The 21155-nt window shown below is 43.7% G+C and overlaps 1 protein-coding gene across 6 annotated transcripts in view; it reads left to right on the top strand.

Moving 5' to 3' along the window:
- nf1a (neurofibromin 1a) overlaps positions 1–21155 on the top strand; it is a 282655-nt gene that overhangs the window by 109324 nt on the left and 152176 nt on the right. Inside the window, exon 1 of one of the 6 annotated variants that reach the window (XM_049576729.1) lies at positions 10329–10912. The exons of 4 other annotated variants lie outside the window; for them this stretch is intronic. In XM_049576729.1, coding sequence (XP_049432686.1) covers positions 10469–10912 — 444 coding nt within the window. In that variant the 5' untranslated portion in view covers positions 10329–10468. Of the gene's footprint in view, positions 1–10328; positions 10913–11105; positions 11160–21155 lie in introns of those variants that run through there. One more of the 6 variants, XM_049576730.1, reaches the window with a different exon arrangement.

Raw genomic sequence — 21155 nt, 5'->3', positions numbered from 1 at the left:
TCTTGACGCTGTGTCTCAGCCAAAAAGTTGCACATGAACACACCAAACTGATGGCCAACAAGCGCGTATATTCTGTGTCTGCATGAGAGGACATACTCATCCATATGAGCAGACACTTGTCTGTAAATGTCACTCAAAAAGGGGAACAGGAAGACCGCCTTGGTGCTAGTTAGCCAGTTAGCACATTAACAACACAATCCAGTGTTGAAAGAACAGAGCATATTTATTGTGTGCCAGTGAACAATAACACAAATCATCAGGAAGTGTTTCTGGTTAAGACATTAGTGGCTAAAGAAAATCTGACTTTATATAACAAGTTTGTTTTGGTCTCACTCCCTCTGGACTTAAACTCTTTGTTCTCTTTCATAGCATTCGTTTTGTGTCTCACTATGGGGAAAGCCTCCTGCATGACCTCAAAACCTCTTCTTGCTTCTCACAGAAGCCTGTAGACAACTGTGCTATCAGGTGCTTAGCTTAACTGTCCACAGACTCGAGTGTACAACTCAGTCACCAGGCACTTCGCTCCCAGCTGTACAGTTGCACACTAGCTCACGAGGAGTAGCAATATTCTTCAGCGGCTAGTTTTGGTATAAGGTAGCAATACATTGACCTTGGAAAGTCGCAGTATTTTCAAAACAAAAGTAGCAACACTTTTGTTAAAACAAGTAGTGTTAGCAACACCAAGAGGTAGCAATACCTCTTAAGAGGTAGCGCTAGCAACACCTTCACAATGGGTAGCAATACCTCTAGGAAAGTAGCACTACTTGTCGCCCCAAAATGCTAGAGGAGAAAATAGCGATATTTTCCCTCCTTTTCACCCAGTAGCTGCACAAGCTGTTAAGCTAAATTGCGGTCCTGCCAGCATCAGTAAGCTTGCTAGCTCACCATGGCTACAGCTAACACCCCCAGTGAAGCTTTGTCCCTGTGGCAATAAAATTTCTAACTGGAACACTCATCCCATGTGTGTGGCATGTCTGGGCTTACCCCATGCTCAGGCTGCCTTAACATCCACCAACGAGTGTATCCACTGCACTGCTTTCCCTCATGAACTGCTTCGCCGCAGACTTTCCTGCGGCTAGCTTGTCCAGGTGAGACCCACTCGTGTGAAGCAGCTACGCTGCAGAGAACAGCGGACATGTCCATGGGGTTGTCCCAAGGCATGTCCTGAGGAGGTGAAACAGATTTGGTTCAGTTCAGTCAGGCTACCGTGGACGTTGATGCAACGGTGGAGAATGCTCAGTGCCCTCTGGCGCACTAGTGGCCAAAGACCCTCCCTTATGCATTTCCGTTAGTAGCTCTCATTCCTTCAACTCTGGCCAGAGTGAGGGAAGGAGGTCTGTCTATAATCCTGGTAGCCCCACGCTGGCCAGGGAAGCACTAGCTAGCGGAGATTTTTCAACTCCTGTCTGGCCTGCCGTGACCATTACCACTACGTACGGATCTGCTGTCTCTGGAAATATTCCACCCCACCCAGAGAGACTAGCACTATGGGCTTGGCCCGTGAGTGGTTCAACCTGAATACGGTCAGACTACCTCACAGTGTTATTGACACTAATCAGTGTGACAGAGCTTTGTCAACTAGAACATTGTGGTGTGTGGTTTTTTTTTTATAGATATCTTTATTGATTTTTCAGAACAAAACAATTCACAGCATTAACAAGGACACCCCCTCTCTCTCTCAAGGGGGAGAGAGAAACAATAAAAGCACACACAAAAAACAAAACAGACCAAAAAAAAAAAAAAACCCAAAAAAAACCCCTCGGCTCACAAATACAGACATCAATTTATGACAAATGCTCAGGTATTGCAAAATAAAAGAAGCAGACTTCATGCAAATTCTATCCTGCATAAACCCTCTAGTAAGAATAGCAGAGATATCCAATCCTATGTAGGACATGAAAGGCTCCCACGTTCTATGAAATACATCATCTTTAGAGTGTGACATGTATGTCATGTAATCTAGTGAGACATATTCAAGTATGACCCTGTGCCACTGTGTTTTAGATGGGGCCTTGTCTGTTATCCAATTCAAAAGTATACACTTTCTTGCACTGAAAGTTAACTTATAAAGATTCCTTTTATATTTATCAGAGATAAGGCTGTTTGGTACCCTGAGTAGCATGTGTAATGGGTCATTTTTGAGATTAGTTGCTAAAATGTTATTAATCTCCTGCCCTATAATAAACCAAAGTCTCTGTATTTTCCAGCAAGACCATAAACAATGGGTGAGACTGGCTATCTCTTTTTTGCACTTGGAACAAGTAGGAGAGAAATCAGGGTCAAACCTGTGGCGTTGTGAGGGAGATATATGGACTCTGTGTAGAATCTTGAGTTGTATGGCTTTTATTCCATTACAGACACTTAAAGCCCTCGCACCTTTCCAAGCATCATGCCACTGGTCGTTTGTAACCTCTACGCTGAGTTCTTTTTCCCAAATTTGTTTCAAATGGAGGGTGCTAGTGTTACCATAGTCTCTGAGAATATTATGAAACAGGCTTAAAGAATTGTTTGTGAACAGAAAAGCAATTTTTCCATACAGGAATAACTTTGGAAGATAATGTGGTGCCCCTCTTGACATAATCCCTTATCTGTAGGTAACAGAAAAAATCATGTTGTTAAATTTTGTATTTCTCTGTTAACTGACTGAAAGACATAGAAGTGGGTCTATTATATAAGTCACGCAGTTTAGAAATGCCTTTAGTTGCCAGATTCGGAAACCACTGTCCGCTATACCTGGCAAGAAGTCAAGATTATCACATATTGGGGTTAGAACAGAAGTGGTTTGCGATTTGCCATCCAATCTTCTTATAACCCTCCATGCTTTAACAGTGTTGACTGTAATGGGGTTGTTACAGGCACCTTTTAGAGATTTAAGTTTTTTGAGAAATAATAGGTTTGTTAAGGGAAATTTGGACATGGAGCTCTCAACATCCAACCACAGAGATGTGGGGTCTTTTTGCACCAGTCAGATACAAAACATAAATTAGCACTAAGCTGATATTTCCGGATGTCAGGAAGGTCAAGACCACTCTCCAAGGGGGGCAGACTTAATGTAGCTAGTTTGATGCGTGGCCTCTTCTTGGCCCATATGAAGGACCTAAACCAGCTGTTCAAATTATTGATAGTTTTATGCGAAAAGAGAACCGGTATCATCCGAATTGGATATAATAACCTGGGAAGGATGTTCATTTTCAACAAAGCAACACGACCCAGCCAAGAGATTGGGAGACCATTCCATCGCTCCATATCCAGTTTAATGCGTTCAAACAGGGGAGGGAAATTTAATTTATACACATGTGATCGAATGCAGGGCTTATGTATATTCTAGGGCTGTCAGAACGAACTTCGCTATTCGAAAACAATTCGAATTATTGTAAAAATAATTCGAATTTGGAAACTAAGGTTTGAATATTTGACTTCCGGTACGACGCAAATAGGCCTGGGGCGATCAGCAATCAAATGTATATTGGTGATTGGAGGGTTGCCAGGTGATTTGCTGGATATCAAGGCGATTTTGAGGGGGGGAACGCGCTCTACTGTGCATTAAGAGATGTTTTTTTGGGAAATACATGACTGTCAGAGAAGCCCCGTTTAAAAACAGACCTACAATCCCTCTCCTCTCCTCTCCTCTCCTCTCCTCTCTCTCTTCTCAGCGGAGGGTGCCCTGTCAGCCCTGTGCTGACAGTTACAGGGTGCATCTCTTTGATCGGAAGTGACACAGCCCGTTTGCTCATGCTTCAGGGTTGTTCAATAGAGTAATTGCAAATAAATATTGTTTTAATGTGTAACTATTGAAATGTTCACAAGGGCTTTCATAAATTCCTACAATGTTGCGGCACTGCCGCCTTTGCAGGTTAAAAGTTAATAACAGCGACTTGAAGTGAGGAGGAGCAAAACGTCTCCAGCTTGTCAGCGCAGCTGTGTCTGTGCTGACAAGCCAGAGACGCTCACTTTTGCATGTGATGCAAAGTATTAAAATAATGTCATTATAACACAAAAAATAAAAAAAATGCGGTGGTACGAATATTATTCCAATTTTTAAGATAAAAAAAATTAAAAATTAAAATCTGATTTTGGGGGAAGATTGACAGCCTTAGTATATTCCAAGATATTTAAACCCTGTAGGAGACCATTTAACGGGGAAGGGGGATGCAATTTCAGGTTTTTGCTTTAGGATGCTGAGTGGCTTTGCTTCTGATTTACTGAAATTTATTCTGTATCCAGAAAAGACACCAAATTTGTTGATGACCTCGATAAGGGTTGGAATAGATGTCTCCGGCCTGGTTAGAACGATCAAAACATCATCTGCGTAAAGGGTAATCTTACTTTGTTTGCCCAGTATGGTAAGATCATGTATGTCAGGGTTTGTTCTAACTGCCTCGGCCAAGGGCTCTATGGCTAGTGCAAACAAAAGAGGTGAAAGAGGGCAACCCTGCCTTGTGCCCCTTCAAGTATGAAAGTTAAGAGATCGAAAACCATTAGTGACCACTGCAGCAAGAGGATTGTTGTATAGAAGCTTGATCCATTTAATAAACTGCTCGCCTAAACCAAATTTATATAGAGCGTGGAATAGATAATGCCATTCAACGTGGTCGAATGCCTTCTCCACATCGAGTGTAATAACCAAACCATCTTGTGCCTGCTGATGAAGAAACTGAATTGTGTTCATTAACCTACGCATATTATTGCACAAATTACGACCTTTAATAAAGCCAGTTTGGTCGTCTTTAATAAGCAAGGGGAGTAAATCTTCCAGCCGTGTAGCAAGTATCTTTGAGATGAGCTTCAGATCCATGTTTAATAGTGAGATTGGCCTATAGGAGGGGCAATCCTCAGGCTGTTTATCCTTCTCTAAAATTAAGGAGATGTTAGCTTCCCTCAAGGATGTGGAACGCCCCTCTCAAAAGAATCATTAAACATATTTAGCAGAGGCTCAACTAAAAGGTCTTGAAACTCTTTGTAGAACTCACTGCTGAGACTGTAAGGTCCAGCAGCTTTCCCAGATTGCATCCCTTTAATAGCATGTAATACCTCCTCCTTAGATATAGGAGAATTGAGAGTAGTTTTCTGATCATCTGATAGTTAGCAGATAAAGTGAAGAGAAAAAAAATGTCCATTACCTCCAGAGTGTCAGCTTGTAACTCTGATTTATACAAATTTTCATTTAAATTCCAAAATGTGTCATTAATAGTTTTAGTATCAAATGCCTGATTACCATGATAGTGTGTAATTGAGGAAATAGTATGGAAATCAGCCTTTTTCTTGGTTAAATACGCCAAATATTTACCTGCTTTATCACCATGTTCGTACAATTTTTGTTTTGCAAATCTAATTTTGCCCTGTGCATGTTTTGTTAAGATAGAGTCTAGTGCGGAGCGGAGTGCTGAAATTTTTTGGAGATGGTTTCTTAACAAAGTCTTTCTCAGCAAGTTTAAGTTTGGATTCTAGAATCTGTCTTTGTTCAGCTTGTTTGTGCCTTTTGCTGGATATGTAGGATATGATGAGACCTCTAGAGAAGGCTTTGGAGGTTTCCCATAGCAATGATGGGTCAGCCGTAGAGGGTAAGTTAATAGACATGAAAGACTTAAATTCTTCTGTGAAATAAGATATGAATGTATGATCCTTCAAAATTAAATGATTGAACCTCCAGTATCTAGTCTTAGTGTGTGGGTTCTTGAGGCTAAATTGGATGAATACAGCGGCATGGTCTGATATGACTATATTGCCTATGGAGCTATTAACCATTGATTGCAACAATATTTTAGGGGAAAAGAAATAATCTATTCTTGAGTAGCATTTATAAATTTTAGAAGAATGAAAACTCTTAATCTGCAGGGTGTAGAGCTCTCCGTACATCTATAAAATCCAAGTCTTCGCGAAGGGCATTAATCATCTTTGTCTGAGGAGAGAGAGACTGTTTGCCCAAGGGGAATTTGTCCATAGTAGGACTTGGCAATTAAAGTCGCCTCCAACAAATGAATTCCTGACATTGAGATCAGACAGTTTAGCAAAGGCAGTAGTTAGAAAGTCACTTGGGTGTCCTGGGGGGTAGTATATATTCATAACAGCGATCTCCTCTCCATATAGCACCCCCCGCACAATTAGGTAACGTCCACCTGTATCCTTAATGCTATTTACAAGTTGAAAAGGCAAATTTTTCTTAAATAAAACAGCCACGCCCCTACTCCTTGATGTGAATGAAGAGAAAAAAAACCAGACCGCATACGTCATTTTACAGCTGCGGAGCAGCCTCGCAGAGGTCCGCCCAGACTAAAAGTGGACGTCCGCAAGCCCTGTGCACGCAAAGCTCAGATATTACGACCGCGCAGACTCCACTCCGCGCACAAGTGTCAAGGCCCAAACATACTCGAGTGGAAGGTACGTGGAGCAGACTCCGCGGAGGTCCGCACGGACGAAGAACGGACGTCCGCAAGCCCTGTGTTGAGTATATTGGCATCTTAACGAAGGAATCACCTTCACCTGGGTGCGTGACGGCACTCCCGGAGCGGGGGGTGTCCCCCAGTAATTAAGGCTCAGCTGTGGACGTGGCGAGAAGGCGCCAGGGACTCAAAAAAAAACAACCCTTTTTTTTCCTTCCCCTTTCCCCAAGGTTGTGATATTGTTAATGATGAATAAATGAAAGTATTTTTGAAACTAAAGAACCGCGCAAGATTATTCCCTGCACCTTACAAACTGGTGCCGAAACCCGGGATATAATCCAACAGAGGATGAGCAAGATTGTGTTGGATTAGGAATTCGATTGAAGCTGCGGGGACAAAGAAAAAGAGAAGCATGGCTGAAGACGGTGCGCGAACGAAAAGGATAAGAAGAGCCGTGAGATCTGCCACGACCCGGCTATTGAATAAGATTGATGGGGAACTAATGAAGGAGGAACCAGACCTCTATGTTCTGGAAGAATTCATGGAACAGTTGATCAGTAAGGAACAAAGTTTAATTGAATACAACAGAGACATTGAAGCAGCAATTGATGAAACTGATTTGGTTGAAGAAATACACACAGCAATTGAGTATATGGATGGCATAAGCGCACGGAAGACTAGGATCAGACGCGCAATGCGCATGGATGGAGAGTCAAGCGCAAGTAGCTCCACTCAAAGAAACAATGGGCAAAGAAACAATACAGTCAAACTCCCCAAACTAGTCATGCCGAAATTTTCTGGGGAAATAAGTGAGTGGCAAGGGTTTTGGGGTCAATATCAAACAGCCATACATGGTAATGAAGGTTTGAGTAAAATAGACAAATTTAGTTACTTGAAGTCATTTTTAACAGGTACCGCTGCGAGCGCAGTAGCAGGCCTTGCATTATCTGATAATGATAATGATAATTATGATAGTGCAATTGACATGTTGAAAAGAAGATTTGGCCGCAAGGACCTGGTGATAAATGCTCGCATGAATAAGTTACTAAACATGACTCCAGTAAAAAGGGCCACTGATGTAGTGTCTTTGCGCAAATTGTATGATGACTGTGAAGTGCAAGTGCGCAGTCTTGATGCCATGGGTGTTGTATCCGACACTTACGGAAGTCTTTTATGCCCCATATTGTTAAAAATGATTCCTGAGGAAATTGCCCTTGAGTTCACCCGACAAGAAGCTGATAATGTGCTCAAAGCAAAGGATTTGATGGAGTTCCTGAAACTAGACGTGGAAAGCAGAGAGAGAACAGCAAATCTCACACAAAAAAGAGAGGGATATCAGCCTGAGGAAAGAAATGCTGGCCGTGAGAAGGAGCGCAAAATAAGAAGACCATTCACAGGCACCACGGCTTCGGCTGCAGCTTTACACACATGGAGTCCAAATGATAACGGTAACTGTTTATTTTGTGGGAGGGGTGATCATAAATCTTCCGAGTGCACAGAATTCACTGTCGATATCAGAAGAGATAAATTAAAACGATTTGGCAGATGTTTTATATGTTTTGGGCCCAGACACCTTGCGCCTTACAATTAGGCGCAAGGCATTGGATGTGACACATGCGGCAAAAGACATTATAAAACTGTTTGCATGCAACAATCAAAATGTGCACGAGGTGATAACGTTAACGAACCCACACCCACAGACACCGTAGTGTCAGTTTCCCTGAGCAATTCTGAAGGCAACACTGTATTATTACAAACTGCTACAGTGTGGATAAATGCCCCCAGACAAAGCCAATTAGCAAAATGTTTATTAGATGGGGGGAGCCAATGCAGTTTCATTCGGGAAGACATCTCCAGGGCTCTGGGTCTGCCAGTTGTGGGAACAGAAGTTATAACGTTACACACATTTGGCTCTGTAACTCACAAAAGAGTAATTGCAAAGAAGGTCAAGGCATTTCTGAGAAACTTAAAAAGGAATGAAGCTGTGGATGTTGAAAACACCAACTGTATGCTCTTCAAAAATACAAATAGCAGATGAAACATTAAGACGGTCTCTGGAAGACAAGGGTCTGTAGGTTGCTGACACTCCGGTGAGAGGCTTGGAAAAGGAATGTCTGGGAATCTTAATTGGAGGAGATCAATACTGCAAAGTGGTGTCAGGACGCATGGAGAGACTTCACAATGGACTCGTGGCTGTGAAAAGTAAGTTTGGATGGCTTATTCAAGGTGTTGTGTCCATCCCTGTTATGATTGTTACCACAGAACCTGTGGATGTGGATGTTTTGCATCTGAGTGTCGAAGAAGAACAAAACCTGAATGACCAGCTGCACAGCTTCTAGGAGACGGAGTCGCTGGGGATTCTGGGGAAACTGAACGGAGCCTGGAGACAGATGCAGTCTGGAGATTCGATGAGTCAGTGAAATATCACCAAGGACAGAAAGGACACAAAGCGAGGTGTGCTTCAGGCTGCTGCAAGCATCTTTGATCCCATCGGATTGTTGTCTCCATTTATCATTCGTGTCAAGTGTCTTTTCCAGGAGATGTGGGAGAGAGGAATTGCATGGCACCAAGATCTTCCTGATGATCTGGTGGAGAAATGGCATAAATGGTGTTCAGAAATCCCAGATTTGAGCAACATTGCCATCAACCGACAGTATGATGTTGAACTGAACGGTGATGAGTGGGATGTGCATTCAACAGAGGTACGTGAAATCCATGTGTTCACAGATGCCAGTGAAAGGGCTTACTGCGCTGCAGCATACTTGCGGTGCGTAAAATCAGATGGACAATGCGCAACAACTTCAGTCGTTTCTAAAACTAAGGTTGCCCCACTGAAAAAAATGACGCTCCCCAGATTGGAATTGATGGGAGCACTTATTGGAGCCAGTCTTGGAAAATTCATTATGACTAACCTGAATGTTGGAGAAAATGATGTGCATTTTTGGACTGATTCTATGATAACTTTCCACTGGATTCAGAGCAGCTCTAAACAGTGGAAACAATTTGTGGCGAACAGAGTCAGTGAAATTCAGAGTTTGACTGTACCTGGAAACTGTAATCATTGTGCTGGAAAGGAGAACCCAGCGGACCGTGGAACAAGAGGAACGAGTGCGCAGGATCTCAAGGAGGATGATCTGTGGTGGCACGGGCCGGAGTGGCTCAAAGATGTGAGTAGCACCACTGAAATGATCATTGAAGAGGATGACATTCATGAGTACCTCGTTCAGAATACTGTGACTGAACTACACTGTACAGTTCAACCTCTTTTTGATTTGAGCAGGCACAGTGAACTCAGTAAATCTTTGAGAATAACATCTTGGATACAGCGTTTTGTTTATAACGCACGGACCAGAGAGAGAAGCACTGGAGAGCTGTGTATGGAGGAGACACAGCAAGCGAAGAATTACTGGATCAAGTAGACTCAACATGTCAGCTTTCCAAAGGAGGTGGATCACTTGTTAAAAGGTACAAGTTTGGACAGACAATCAAAAATCATTACACTGAGGCCGTTTTTGGATGAGTTTGGACTGCTGTGAGTGGGAGGCAGATTACAGGAGGCAAATTGGTCTTACTCCCAGAAGCACCCATGCATCTTGCCAGGTCATGACAAGTTTTCTGAACTTTTGATACAAAGAACCCATAGAGATGTGATGCATTCGGGCTTACAAGCTACTCTCAATCAGCTCAGAGAAACTTATTGGATTCTTCGAGCAAGACAGATGACGAAGAGATGTGTAAAATGTTGTTTGATCTGTAAACGAGCTTGAGTTAAAGCTGGACAGCAGGTTAGTACGCCATTGCCAAGGGAACGCATCAACACCACAGCGCAAGCCTTTGAAACAACTGGTGTGGACTTTGCTGGACCATTGTATGTGAAACCAGACAACAAGAAGGTATATATAGCTTTATTTACATGTGCTGTAACACGAGCTGTACATTTGGAACTTGTGACAGATCTATCTACTGATGCTTTCCTGCTTGCTTTCAGAAGATTTATTTCCAGACTTGGCATCTGTAATGTAATTTATTCTGACAATGCAAGAACCTTTAAGAGAGCTGAACAAGATTTTAAGTATCTGTGGACTCCGATGAAGGGTAAAGAAATGCAGGAATTGTTCACAGAGAAGAGGATCTCTTGGAGGTATATTGTGGAGCGGGCCGCCTGGTGGGGCGGTATGTGGGAGTGCTTGGTGAGATCCGTCAAGATGCGCCCCCGGAAGGTGCTTGGGAGGTCTTGCCTTGAACATGAGGAGCTTCAGACATTAATTTGTGAAGTTGAGGCTGTGATAAACTCTTGTCTCTTAACCTATCTTCACACAGAGAGCAACGAACCCTCACCTCTCACCCCAGCTCATATCCTGACCGGACAAAGGATCACTACTCTTCCTTCCTACCCTGCTCGTGACTCCAGTTTGGATAAAACGAACGCCACCCAGCTCAACAGGAGATGGCAGTATCGTCAGAGGCTGAGTAATCATTTCTGGAATCGCTGGAGGAAGGATTATTTGATGGAGCTTCGTTCTGCGCATTGCGTGAGTAACTTGAACCAATCTGCACCATTCAAGGTGGGAGATTTTGTATTGTTACATGAAGATAAACAACCAAAACACATGTGGAAAATGGGGCGGATTGAGGAAACATTTATGGGAAGAGACAGGAAAATTGGATCATGTGCTGTCAGACTGCCTTCTCGTCTTATTCTCAGGAGACCTGTTCAATTACTCTACCCGTTGGAAGTGGATGATCATTGACTGGAGGATGCAAGTTCATCGGGCTGGAGTATGTTGAGTCTATTGGCATCTTAACGAGGGAATCACCTTCACCTGGGTGCGTGATGTCACTCCCGGAGTGGGGGGTGTCCCCCAGTAATTAAGGCTCAGCTGTGTACGCGGCAAGAAGGCGCCAGGGACTCAAAAAACCCCCCCTTTTTTTCCTTCCCCTTTCCCCAAGGTTTTAATATTGTTAATGATGAATAAATGAAAGTATTTTTTCACGGACATTTTTACAGGAAACTACAATGTGGAAGTGCGCTCGACTATGGAAGCCCGAATGACTGTGGACAGTCCTCGCAGAGTCCGCTCCGCTTATAGTACACCCGAGAGAGGGGGGTGGAGGTGGAGCAGGGACTGAGCTAGGGGATCTCTACTGTAGCTTGGAGTTTGGTTAACAGTAACGGGGAGTCAATAATGGCGGACAATTTAGTCTTGAAGAAATCAAAGAATGCGCCAAAATGGCAACACTTTGGCTTTGAGCCAGGCGAAGAAGGCAACCCTTGTTTGCACTGTTTGAGTAAGCTAAACCTGCAAATTTATTTGTAAGGAATACAAGAAACAACATGTTACTGTCACTCTGTTGTCCTATGGTCGTTTTTTTTTTATTTTAAATGAGTCAGTTGCACCCCCAAGTGGAGAAAATCCGGTATTACCGACTTGATGCGTTTTTTCACAACAAACGGACCGTTTTATTTTCCTCATACCAACCCAACCCTACCGTCTATAAATTGTGCGATGATACAAGTAAAAAGTGAGCCGAGTAAAAAAAAAACCAAATAATAAAAAAAGGAAAAAACAAAAAGGTGCACACTTAAGGTGCAACTTGCCTAACATTGGCATCAAGCTAAGGCACTGAAAACTTGAGAACTGAAAAGTGCAAGGGCCCTCTGACGACAAAAAAAACTAGGCCAACTGCTCAAAAAGCTGAGAGGTAACGCCCATGACTTAACTTACTGTTAATAATAACGTTATAACAACTTAAAGGCCACGAGTCTGTACACTATCAGTTATTCATGGCATGTTTCCCATTCATAGCAAGCAAATGACAATCTACTGCACAAATCCAAAACATGAAAACTTTAGACTGTCCGTGGTTCGCACATTACCGACAGCAGCCACATCCAACGAGTCCACATATCGCTCCACTTCAGCCAGGTCTTGAAATGTCTTGGTCAAGCTGCGGTAGGAAACTCTGAGTGACGCCGGGTAGAGCTGGCGTTTCTTCACATTGTCAAATCGTTTGTGCCTGCGAAGAACAGCCACAGAGAAATCCTGTAAAAAATCATCATTGCATTGTTCTCGTGTCTCAGTGTTAGATCCCTTTTCCCCATCTCTCTTGATGCGGGCATCACACGCTGTTTTTCCCAAAAGTTGTGGAATCTCACCAGGACAGGTCGCGGTCTCGCCGCAGGGAGCGGTTTGGGAGCCATGGAGCCATGTGCTCTCTCCAGCTTCATCCTGCCCGTCTTCGTCTCGATGTCAAGGATTTTTGGCAGCCAGGTCTCAAAAAAATGTGTCGGATCGTTGCCCTCTACATCCTCTGGGAGCCTGACAATGTCTATGTTTTTTTCTCCTTTGCACACCTGCTTTTCCAACTCACTCAGCTTGCTAGTGACAGGATCAACACTGTCCTCCAGTGTTGAAATTCTCGTCTCCGCTTCAGAGATCCACTTTTTGCGGCTGTTGAGTTCTTCCTGTTGCATTTGTAACAGCTGCGTCAGTGGCCCAAGCTTTTTATCGATGACTTTTGAGATGTTAGCCGTAATTTCAGAGACAGCCTCGTGGAGTGTTGGTTCAAGTGCATTAGCTTCTGCGCTAGCTCCTGCATTAGCTTCTCCGCTAGCTTGATGGTTAAGCTCTTCTGGTTTGTTAGATTTTGCGTTTCTTCTCTGCGGCATGTCGTCTGACTGTCTCAAAAAGTAGTTGTTGATACTCATTAAGAGTGGTGGACTTGCAAGAGATTGCAAAATGCAGCATTTGTAGGTTATAATGTGTAAAATCGATGTAGTGGCACACCAGCTCGACTAAAACTGACCTCTCTGCAAGCCGCCATCTTGAGAACCCATCGGTGTGTGTTTGAGAGCTGGTGCTCGGAGGCACAAGCTATTCCCTCTCAGTGCGTGGCAGTGATTCTGTTATTTTTACAGGACCTTATTGAGAAGGGTGGGGCTTTCTCAACCATTGAGGTATATCTGGCAGCTATTTCAGCCTGCCATGTCGGTTTCAGAATCAGAATGCCTTTTATTGTCACTATACACATGTACAATGAGATTAAAAGCAGTTCCTACCCAGTGCAGATATAAGGAATAAGATATAAAAATGTAATAAATAGTGTGTGTGTGTGGGGGGGGGGGGTTCTGCGGCGCTACATATACATATTTATAAAAAGAATAAATAAGGATTTTGTATACAGTATGGGTATGGGTTATTGCAAATATTGAATATTGCACAGTATAAGTGATCAAAGCAGTGAGTGGCGAATATTTGATGGAAAGACGGTTGGTCAACACCCTTCAGTGTGTTAATTCATGAAAGATGCACGCCATAAGTTGCCTATATCTAGGCCATTAGCTCCAACATGGGATCTTCCCACTGTACTAAGTGCCCTCCCTTGTTCCCCTTTTGAGCCCTTGTAGCAAGCAGAGTTGTAAATGCTTTCCTTGAAGACGGCCTTATTGCTTGCCTTAGCCTCGGCTAAGGGCATGGGTGAGATCCATACACTGTCCGTGCATCAGGCATGTTTATCGTTTTCCCCATTGAATACTAAGGTCAGTATGCAGCCTAACCCAGCCTTTATCCCGAAGGTTATGGGGTCATTCTCCACAATAAAACTGGCCACTTTTTATCCCTTTCCCTTTTCTTCTTAGGAGCACCAGCGTTTGTATGCTCTGTCTCCAGTTTGTGCACTGCAAATTTATCTGGACAGGTCCCACAGTTTTAGACAGGGTGACCTTTTTTTTTTTTTTTATCTTGGGCAAAGCCACACCTTTGCACAACGTTTACAAGCAAACACATTTACAAAAAATAATGCCCATATCAGGTTCGAATATTAAGGGCTGCCTAATATTCGTTCGAATATCTTTATTTTTGTAAATATTCGAATTATATTCGAATAACGAAGTTCTGAGTCAAAGCCCTAATATATAGGAGGGTCCCATCCCCTCCTGACATATGGGTCACTAGTGCGAGCCAATTAGGGCTGGCGTAATGTTATTTGAGCTTCTGATGGGGTCACAAAGGAGACGTTCCCCATAGTGAGACACTCACTCATGCTTATCAGAGCACCGGGGTTATATCTATAACTTTCAGTTAACCTCCCTTCCGTTTCTCATTTTGTGCGCTGAGCTTAACAGACAATCAGAGTGATTTCATTTGCCAACAGGCTCAGCTGTGTCAATGCTGATTCAACATGCTGAATACGTGGAAAATAGGCCAACTGGTGCCACCATGGGTCAACCACACTGATGAGGGCCACAGACGCTCACCAGTGGCCCAGCTTTGACCAATGGCCGACTGTTGGCTTGGTGTGTCAGGGCCTTAACAAAAGGCCACAACAGTGATGGAAGAATGGTGAAATGGAGGGAAGTTTAACTATTTCAAAACAGAAAACTATTTGTGTTAAATGTAGAAAGTGTTGTCAGTGGAGTGGTGTGTATGCTGTAAACACACAAGCTACATCTTCCTTCCTATTATTCATTCTTGTTTGTGATGGTATAAAAAAATCATGGGATAGCGACAAATTTCTATCCGATCAGATGTTGTTGTCCATGAGCTATCAAATTTTCCAGCAAATGGGATTGTTCTGGTAGTGCAGCCCAGCACATGCCTACAACAGAAACCAGTCCAGGATGTCAGACTTCACTTCAGTTGCTGTTGTGATAATTTAAGGCTTTGAAGAAACTGTCTGGTCAATGACATCTGAAGATACTACTTAACCCTTTGAGGTGTAAAATCTAACTGGTGTGATTTCCCTTGCTGGATGATAAGGTTGTGCCAATGGGCGATCCGATCGCCCATCTGCGATAGAAGGGTTGTTTCACTATGTTTTTTTTAAATGACGATGCAATCGCGAGGTGTGGGGGGGAGACAGCGCGTGTCTGGAGCATGCTGACGAGATCGAGGCTGAACGAGGCTGTGTGAGCGGAGACAGAGGGAGGCTGCTTAGTGAGAGAGCGGAGGGTGGGGGGTGGTGGGGGGAGGGTAATCAACGCCTCCGCCCGCTCGACACAAGCATACTCGGGCGTACTATAAGCGGAGCGGACTCTGCGAGGAATGTCCGCAGTCATTCGGGCTTTCATAGTCGAGCGCACTTCCGCGTTGTAGTTTCCTGTAAAAATGTCCGTGAAAAATCCCCGCGATGTGAAAAATACATGCCGAGCAGTCACTGGTACGTGGAGCGGAGTCCGCGCGGTCGTAAAATCTGAGCTTTGCGCGCACAGGGCTTGTGGACGTCCGCTTAGAGTCCGCATGGACCTCCGCGGAATCTGTTCCAGGTATGTTCCGCCCGAGTATGTTCGGGCCTTAAAGCGCATGTCGCGGAGCGGTGAACAAACCAAACAACACAATGTCAGGAGAAATTGAAAAGATATGCTGTCTATGTAAAGTCAACTTGCTAATTAAGGAGCCATTACATGTTCAACAGCTTTATAAAGCTGCTCAAACGCCAAACAGAGGCTATAAGTGAACGTTTCAGCAGCGACGCGATGGCCCGGGCAATGACATCGTTCATTGGCGATTTCACTAGATGACGATAGGACGATAGGATATGGACAAGATCGCCCAACTCTACTGGATGATAAGACATTTGTTGTGTTTTATAATTTTACTTATTAAAAATGGTTTTAAAGTAAGGTATAATGTAAATATTGTGTATGAATAGTCAGGGAATATTACCAGATATTTGGCAAATCTGGGAATAAATTCCTTACCAAATAATTCCTTCACCAATGTGTTTGTAAAGGTGAATAATAACACACAGGGCTTAAAGTACTCTGGCGTGGTGCCGGATTTCCAGCTTGATGGACGTTTCTAGTATTTTATTTTTTATTTTTTATTTTTTTTTTAATTTTTTTTTTTATTTATTTTTTTTTTTTTGTGGCAACAACTTGGCAGCAAAGGAAATGGGTAGTTCCACAAATAGTATAGTGTTATCAAACTCAGCTGGCCAATAACAGCTGAGTTGGGAGGGTCTAAAAACAGCATGCACACAAACATACGCGCGCACACACACACACACACACACACACACACACACACACACAACCGGACAGGGTTTCAACACACACTACTTCCAAGCATGTTGTTTAGGTGTCCGTTAAAGCCTGATATCCAAATGAGTGTGGTCGAATATGCAACAGAAATGGACAATTGAACTGCGTTTGAATGATTAGCTTGTGTTAGCTTGACCGCCAGCTATCGACACTGAAAGAAAACAGCATGCCGTGTGCGTTTTGTGCAGTAGGTGGATGCGGTAGTCTGCCGGTAGAGTAGAGAGAGAGCTAAGTAGCGTTGAAGTAGAGTAGAGCAGAGCAGAGAGATGGAAGCAAATTATATTAAACCCGGTGTTAATACAGCAGAACTGGAGAGAGGGGTGGAAAATAAATGGAGGTGGGCATGGCTCGAGGAGGAGGGCGCTGAGGGCAAACGGTTTAATACATGGTTCAATAAGCAAGATGGGCCAGTGGTGTGCCCGGAGCCCTGCGGGGCCGGGATCCCACCTCAGCCGGCGTGCGCCGGCCTTCACTTTCATTGTGCCACAGGGTTTCAACCAGACCTTTTGACTCGCGCGCGCGGTAGACTCCTTGGTCCGTGTTTCAAGATGGGTTGGGTGGGTTGCCGACATTGCCGTTGACCCCTTGCATCCGTTGTACATGGGCCGGTCCCTGCCCTGGTGACGCAATGCAGTTGTGGCGCACTGAGGACAGTCCGTCCCGGTCGACAGTCACGCCGAGAGCAGGGGGTCCCGTCCCTCCCCGGGTGGGCGGGAGAGAGACACAGAGATACTGTGTCCTGCGGCCCCAGGAAGTGGTGAGGTCCGGGCGGGGGCGCTATAAACAAGCGCAAAAGAATGAGAGAATAAGTGAAAATGGCATCACCTGTTCTTGTATTTTGTTTCTTTTCTAAAACATAATTTAACCATTTGAAAGAAGAGCAAGTTTTCTCTTTGCACTTTAAATTGTTTGCACTATAGTTGTTACGTTAAGGAAACTCTGCTCCCAACCACCTGCAGTTAAAATACACAAACAGTTCTATTGTTTACAGTCAAACAAAAATTATTAAATTGGACTGCCATGAATTTGTGTAGTTTACCTGTTTTTTACACCTAAAAAAAACCCTAAAAATCAATATCCCATTGTAATACAACTTTAAAAAGATTTAAATTCAACTCCCATAGCAAAATCCATGACAGCTGCTGAAAGTTAGGATACCTGGAACCTTCTTGGTGAAAAATTGAAAATGTTTACCTCTGCCTTCAGTAGCTTGTGAGGGGTCAAACTAGGGTTTTTTCCAAGATTCTTACTTGATTGCAAGCATTTGTTTTGCACCAAAACCACTCCTTGGTGGAACAAAGGGCCAAGCCCACTTTCCCCCACTCATCGCAACCCCCTTTTTTGGTGAAATAAATATGACTGGGTGCATATACATTGAGAAGTAGCTTTATGGGTTTATTTATTTATTTGTCATGTTAAGTACTTATTTGTTCGTTTACTGGTAACTGTAGCTGGTTGGCATTCGCAATGAGTAACTGAATCTGGAGTAGCAGGTGCCAGACATTCTCAAACCATTGTGTGGATCATAGACTGACACAGTACACTCCACACATATCAAATAACAATTGTCACCACTGTATTATCTACATTTCTTTTACAACTGGAAATATTTCATGTCACAACATTGATAATATGCATAGATGAATAATATAGATATCAAGCAAACACTGATGAGGGTGGCCAAGTCAGAGGGTGAGTTAGAATAGAATAGAATAGAATAGGATAGAATAAGATAGAATAGGAGAGAATAGAATAGAAAGTCTTTATTTTCATTGCACATTAACAACGATGTTACCAATACAAGAAAATTGTGGAGTTGAGCAGAGGGAGGATGAGAAATAAGTGCTGGGTGCAGAACCTCAACCACTTTTCTGATGTCAACTAGCACATGGAGGAAGGTGTCAGGAAACATGGGCCACTCCACAAAGACCTTGTTGAACTTGCCCACAAATGGTTTGAGGAGAACAACCTCTTCTTTTTTTTCTTTTTTTTTTTAGGGTATATTTTTTGCCTTTAATCGATAGGAAAGCGAAGTGTGAAGTGGGGAGAGAGAGAGGGAGTGACATGCAGCAAAGGGCCACAGGCTGGAATCAAACCCAGGCCGCTGTGGCAACAGCCTTGTACATGGGGTGCCTGCTCTATCCACTAAACCACCGACACCCCAAGAGAAAACAACCTCTTCAGCCATGGTCGAGACAAGCAGTTGCTTGTGTCCTTCTCAGCAGGATTCATGAGCACTGCAGATGACGCAGTCAACATTGAGAGAGCGGCTGAAGTACGGAGGGAGATGCAGATAAAGCTGTGTGGACAGTCAGTGACATAGACCGTGGAGGTGAAGTTCAAGTTACAAGCCCTGCCATCACTCAGAAGAATTCAATGACAGGTCAGTGATAAGAAGATTCACCCAAACCCACTCAAGTTGTTCAACTGACTGATAATCTTCACCCAACGGGATATGACATTCGAGACAAGCATTGAGTATGAGCTTACTCCCTTCCCCTTGTCCTTGTTCAGCAACAAAGTCCAGAAAATGAACGAGGCCAACAAGGCAGGCTTTTCCCAAGACCAGCCTGAAAGACTTCACCAATCCGCTTGACCTTTCTGACCACCCCTGCTCCACTCTGGTGCTTGATGGGGGATGGCTTCTTTGCATGGTCAAGTGGTAACAAGGTCAGACTTGGCAGGAGATTGTCAACAGTTTCCTGAGCTGTGTGAAGTGTCTTGGCAGTCGCTCTCAGAAGATCATTCTTGTCTTTGATGGCTATAGCAGTTCACCAAAAGATCATGTCCACATCCAGTGTCCAAGAACTCTTGCTGTGATCAACAGTTTGGACCAGGTAAGATACATTTGACACCAAGGGCAAAGTTCATGAACATCCATCTCCTCTCTTCAACATTCCGTAAACATCAGATCACCATGGAGCAGTGTGACAATGATGCTGCCACTTCGATTGTGGCTGCTGCCACAAATGACTCTGTTGAGGTCAGTAAAATGTTATGAAGCCTTGTTACTGTACTTACATTAACTACAATTCTGTGGTTGATATTTTTGCTATATTGTGCTGTATTTTGATGTGCCATGTTCTAATGCAAGTGCATTTATCCTCAGAAAGGTAGAGGATTAGCATTTTTAAATAACATGACAATTGCACAATTTTTGGCACAGTTTTAGACGCTTTGCACATATCTAGTTTATTTTCAGGTGCGGGCAGAAGATACAGATGTGGTAGTAATGCTGGTGCACCATAGCTCAAACACCAATCATCCACTCTTCTGAACCACGTCGAAGGGCTCTTACAAGGTCAGGAAGATCCAAAAGCTCTCCCTGAAAGACAAAGGAACTACCTGCTCTTTTCTCATGCCTTCATCGGTTGTGATATGGTTTCTGCAATCTGGGGCCATGGGAAATCAACTCTGTTTGACAGGTTCTGTGCAGAAGATACTGATGAACACATGGACATCTTCCTTCGCGACGCATTCTCACTCCGACTTCGTCGCATAGTGACATTTGGTCATGGACTTTGCACATCCACGTCCACTTCCACATCCGTGTACGACATACAAGGTTCCCTGTGTTCCCATGCGCTGGTTGTTGATGTTCTGTGTCAAGTTCTGCCTGTTACATGCTTTGTCTTCTTTCAAGATATACTTCTGTTTTCACAGGAATTTACATTGGTACAACACTGTGAATTGATGTGGTTAGGTTTAGACAACAAAAGTACGTGGTTAGGTTTAGGAAAAAAAGAATAGGGTTTGACTTTAGAATCTTACGGGACGCAATCACCGCTCTCTCAGGTGAAAGTCGGTGTTTGTTGGACCCATCCACCACCCCTCCTGCCCGCCCCACTTGGACTTAAGCCACCTTAACCTTTGGCCATGTCCCGCTGGGTTTCCCGCTGGGTTTCCCCCTGACGCCACTGGGTGCTGTTAAACTATAACAATGACCGGCTGCGTATCATGCCGACGTTAAAGGATGCCTTTTTTGTTGGTTTCTGATGCTGCAAGTCACTGCCCAAATGCCGGATTTTGTCTTCAGAGCGAGACCTGGCTCTCCTTGACGTACAGGCTACAAAGGACACACTGATCAGGGCTGGTATATCAGTTTTCCAGTGCATATGCCATGCACCAGGTACAACTTTGGGTGCAACTCGATACAGCATGTTCTTGCGGCTGGGCTGATCAAATGAGAAACTCTACTTTCAACAGAGGGTGCACCTGCACAGCATTCTCTCCATGCCTAGCTCTAAACCTGGGCCTGGATGCTTCTGCAGAGTGTGTCTTTGGACCCCAGGGTTATGAGCCGGTTCCAACACTAGACCCCATGGCTCCTGAGTAGCTACTGCAGTTCACAACTGTAATTGTAATGGAGATTGCAGCAACCGGCAGTGCAGCTGCAAGAAGATTGGTGTCTAGTGTATCTCAGCCTGCAGAAGTTGTAGAGGCATTACATGCAAGAACTGTATCCATAATGATGTCTGGAGAAGACTCAGACCTAGACTCCTGAGATATTTGACATTGTAGAGCAGTGTTGTTATCTAACTAGTATTCGAGATATTGAAATAAATGAATAAAGCTATGTTTAAAATTTACATTTAAAATTAGGTGTGGCCCTTTTTTCTGCCAAGAAGTGGTTTTGCTGCACAAGAAAAGCTTGCAATCAATTCAGAATTCTGAAAAACCCCTAGATTGACCCCTCACAAATACTAAAGGCAGAGGTAAGCATTTTCAGTTTT

This window comes from Epinephelus fuscoguttatus, linkage group LG5, assembly GCF_011397635.1.
Source record: "Epinephelus fuscoguttatus linkage group LG5, E.fuscoguttatus.final_Chr_v1".
NCBI lineage: Eukaryota > Metazoa > Chordata > Actinopteri > Perciformes > Serranidae > Epinephelus > Epinephelus fuscoguttatus.
The sequence above is the reverse complement of the archived record's forward strand: the minus strand, read 5'-3'. Positions and strand labels throughout refer to the sequence as shown.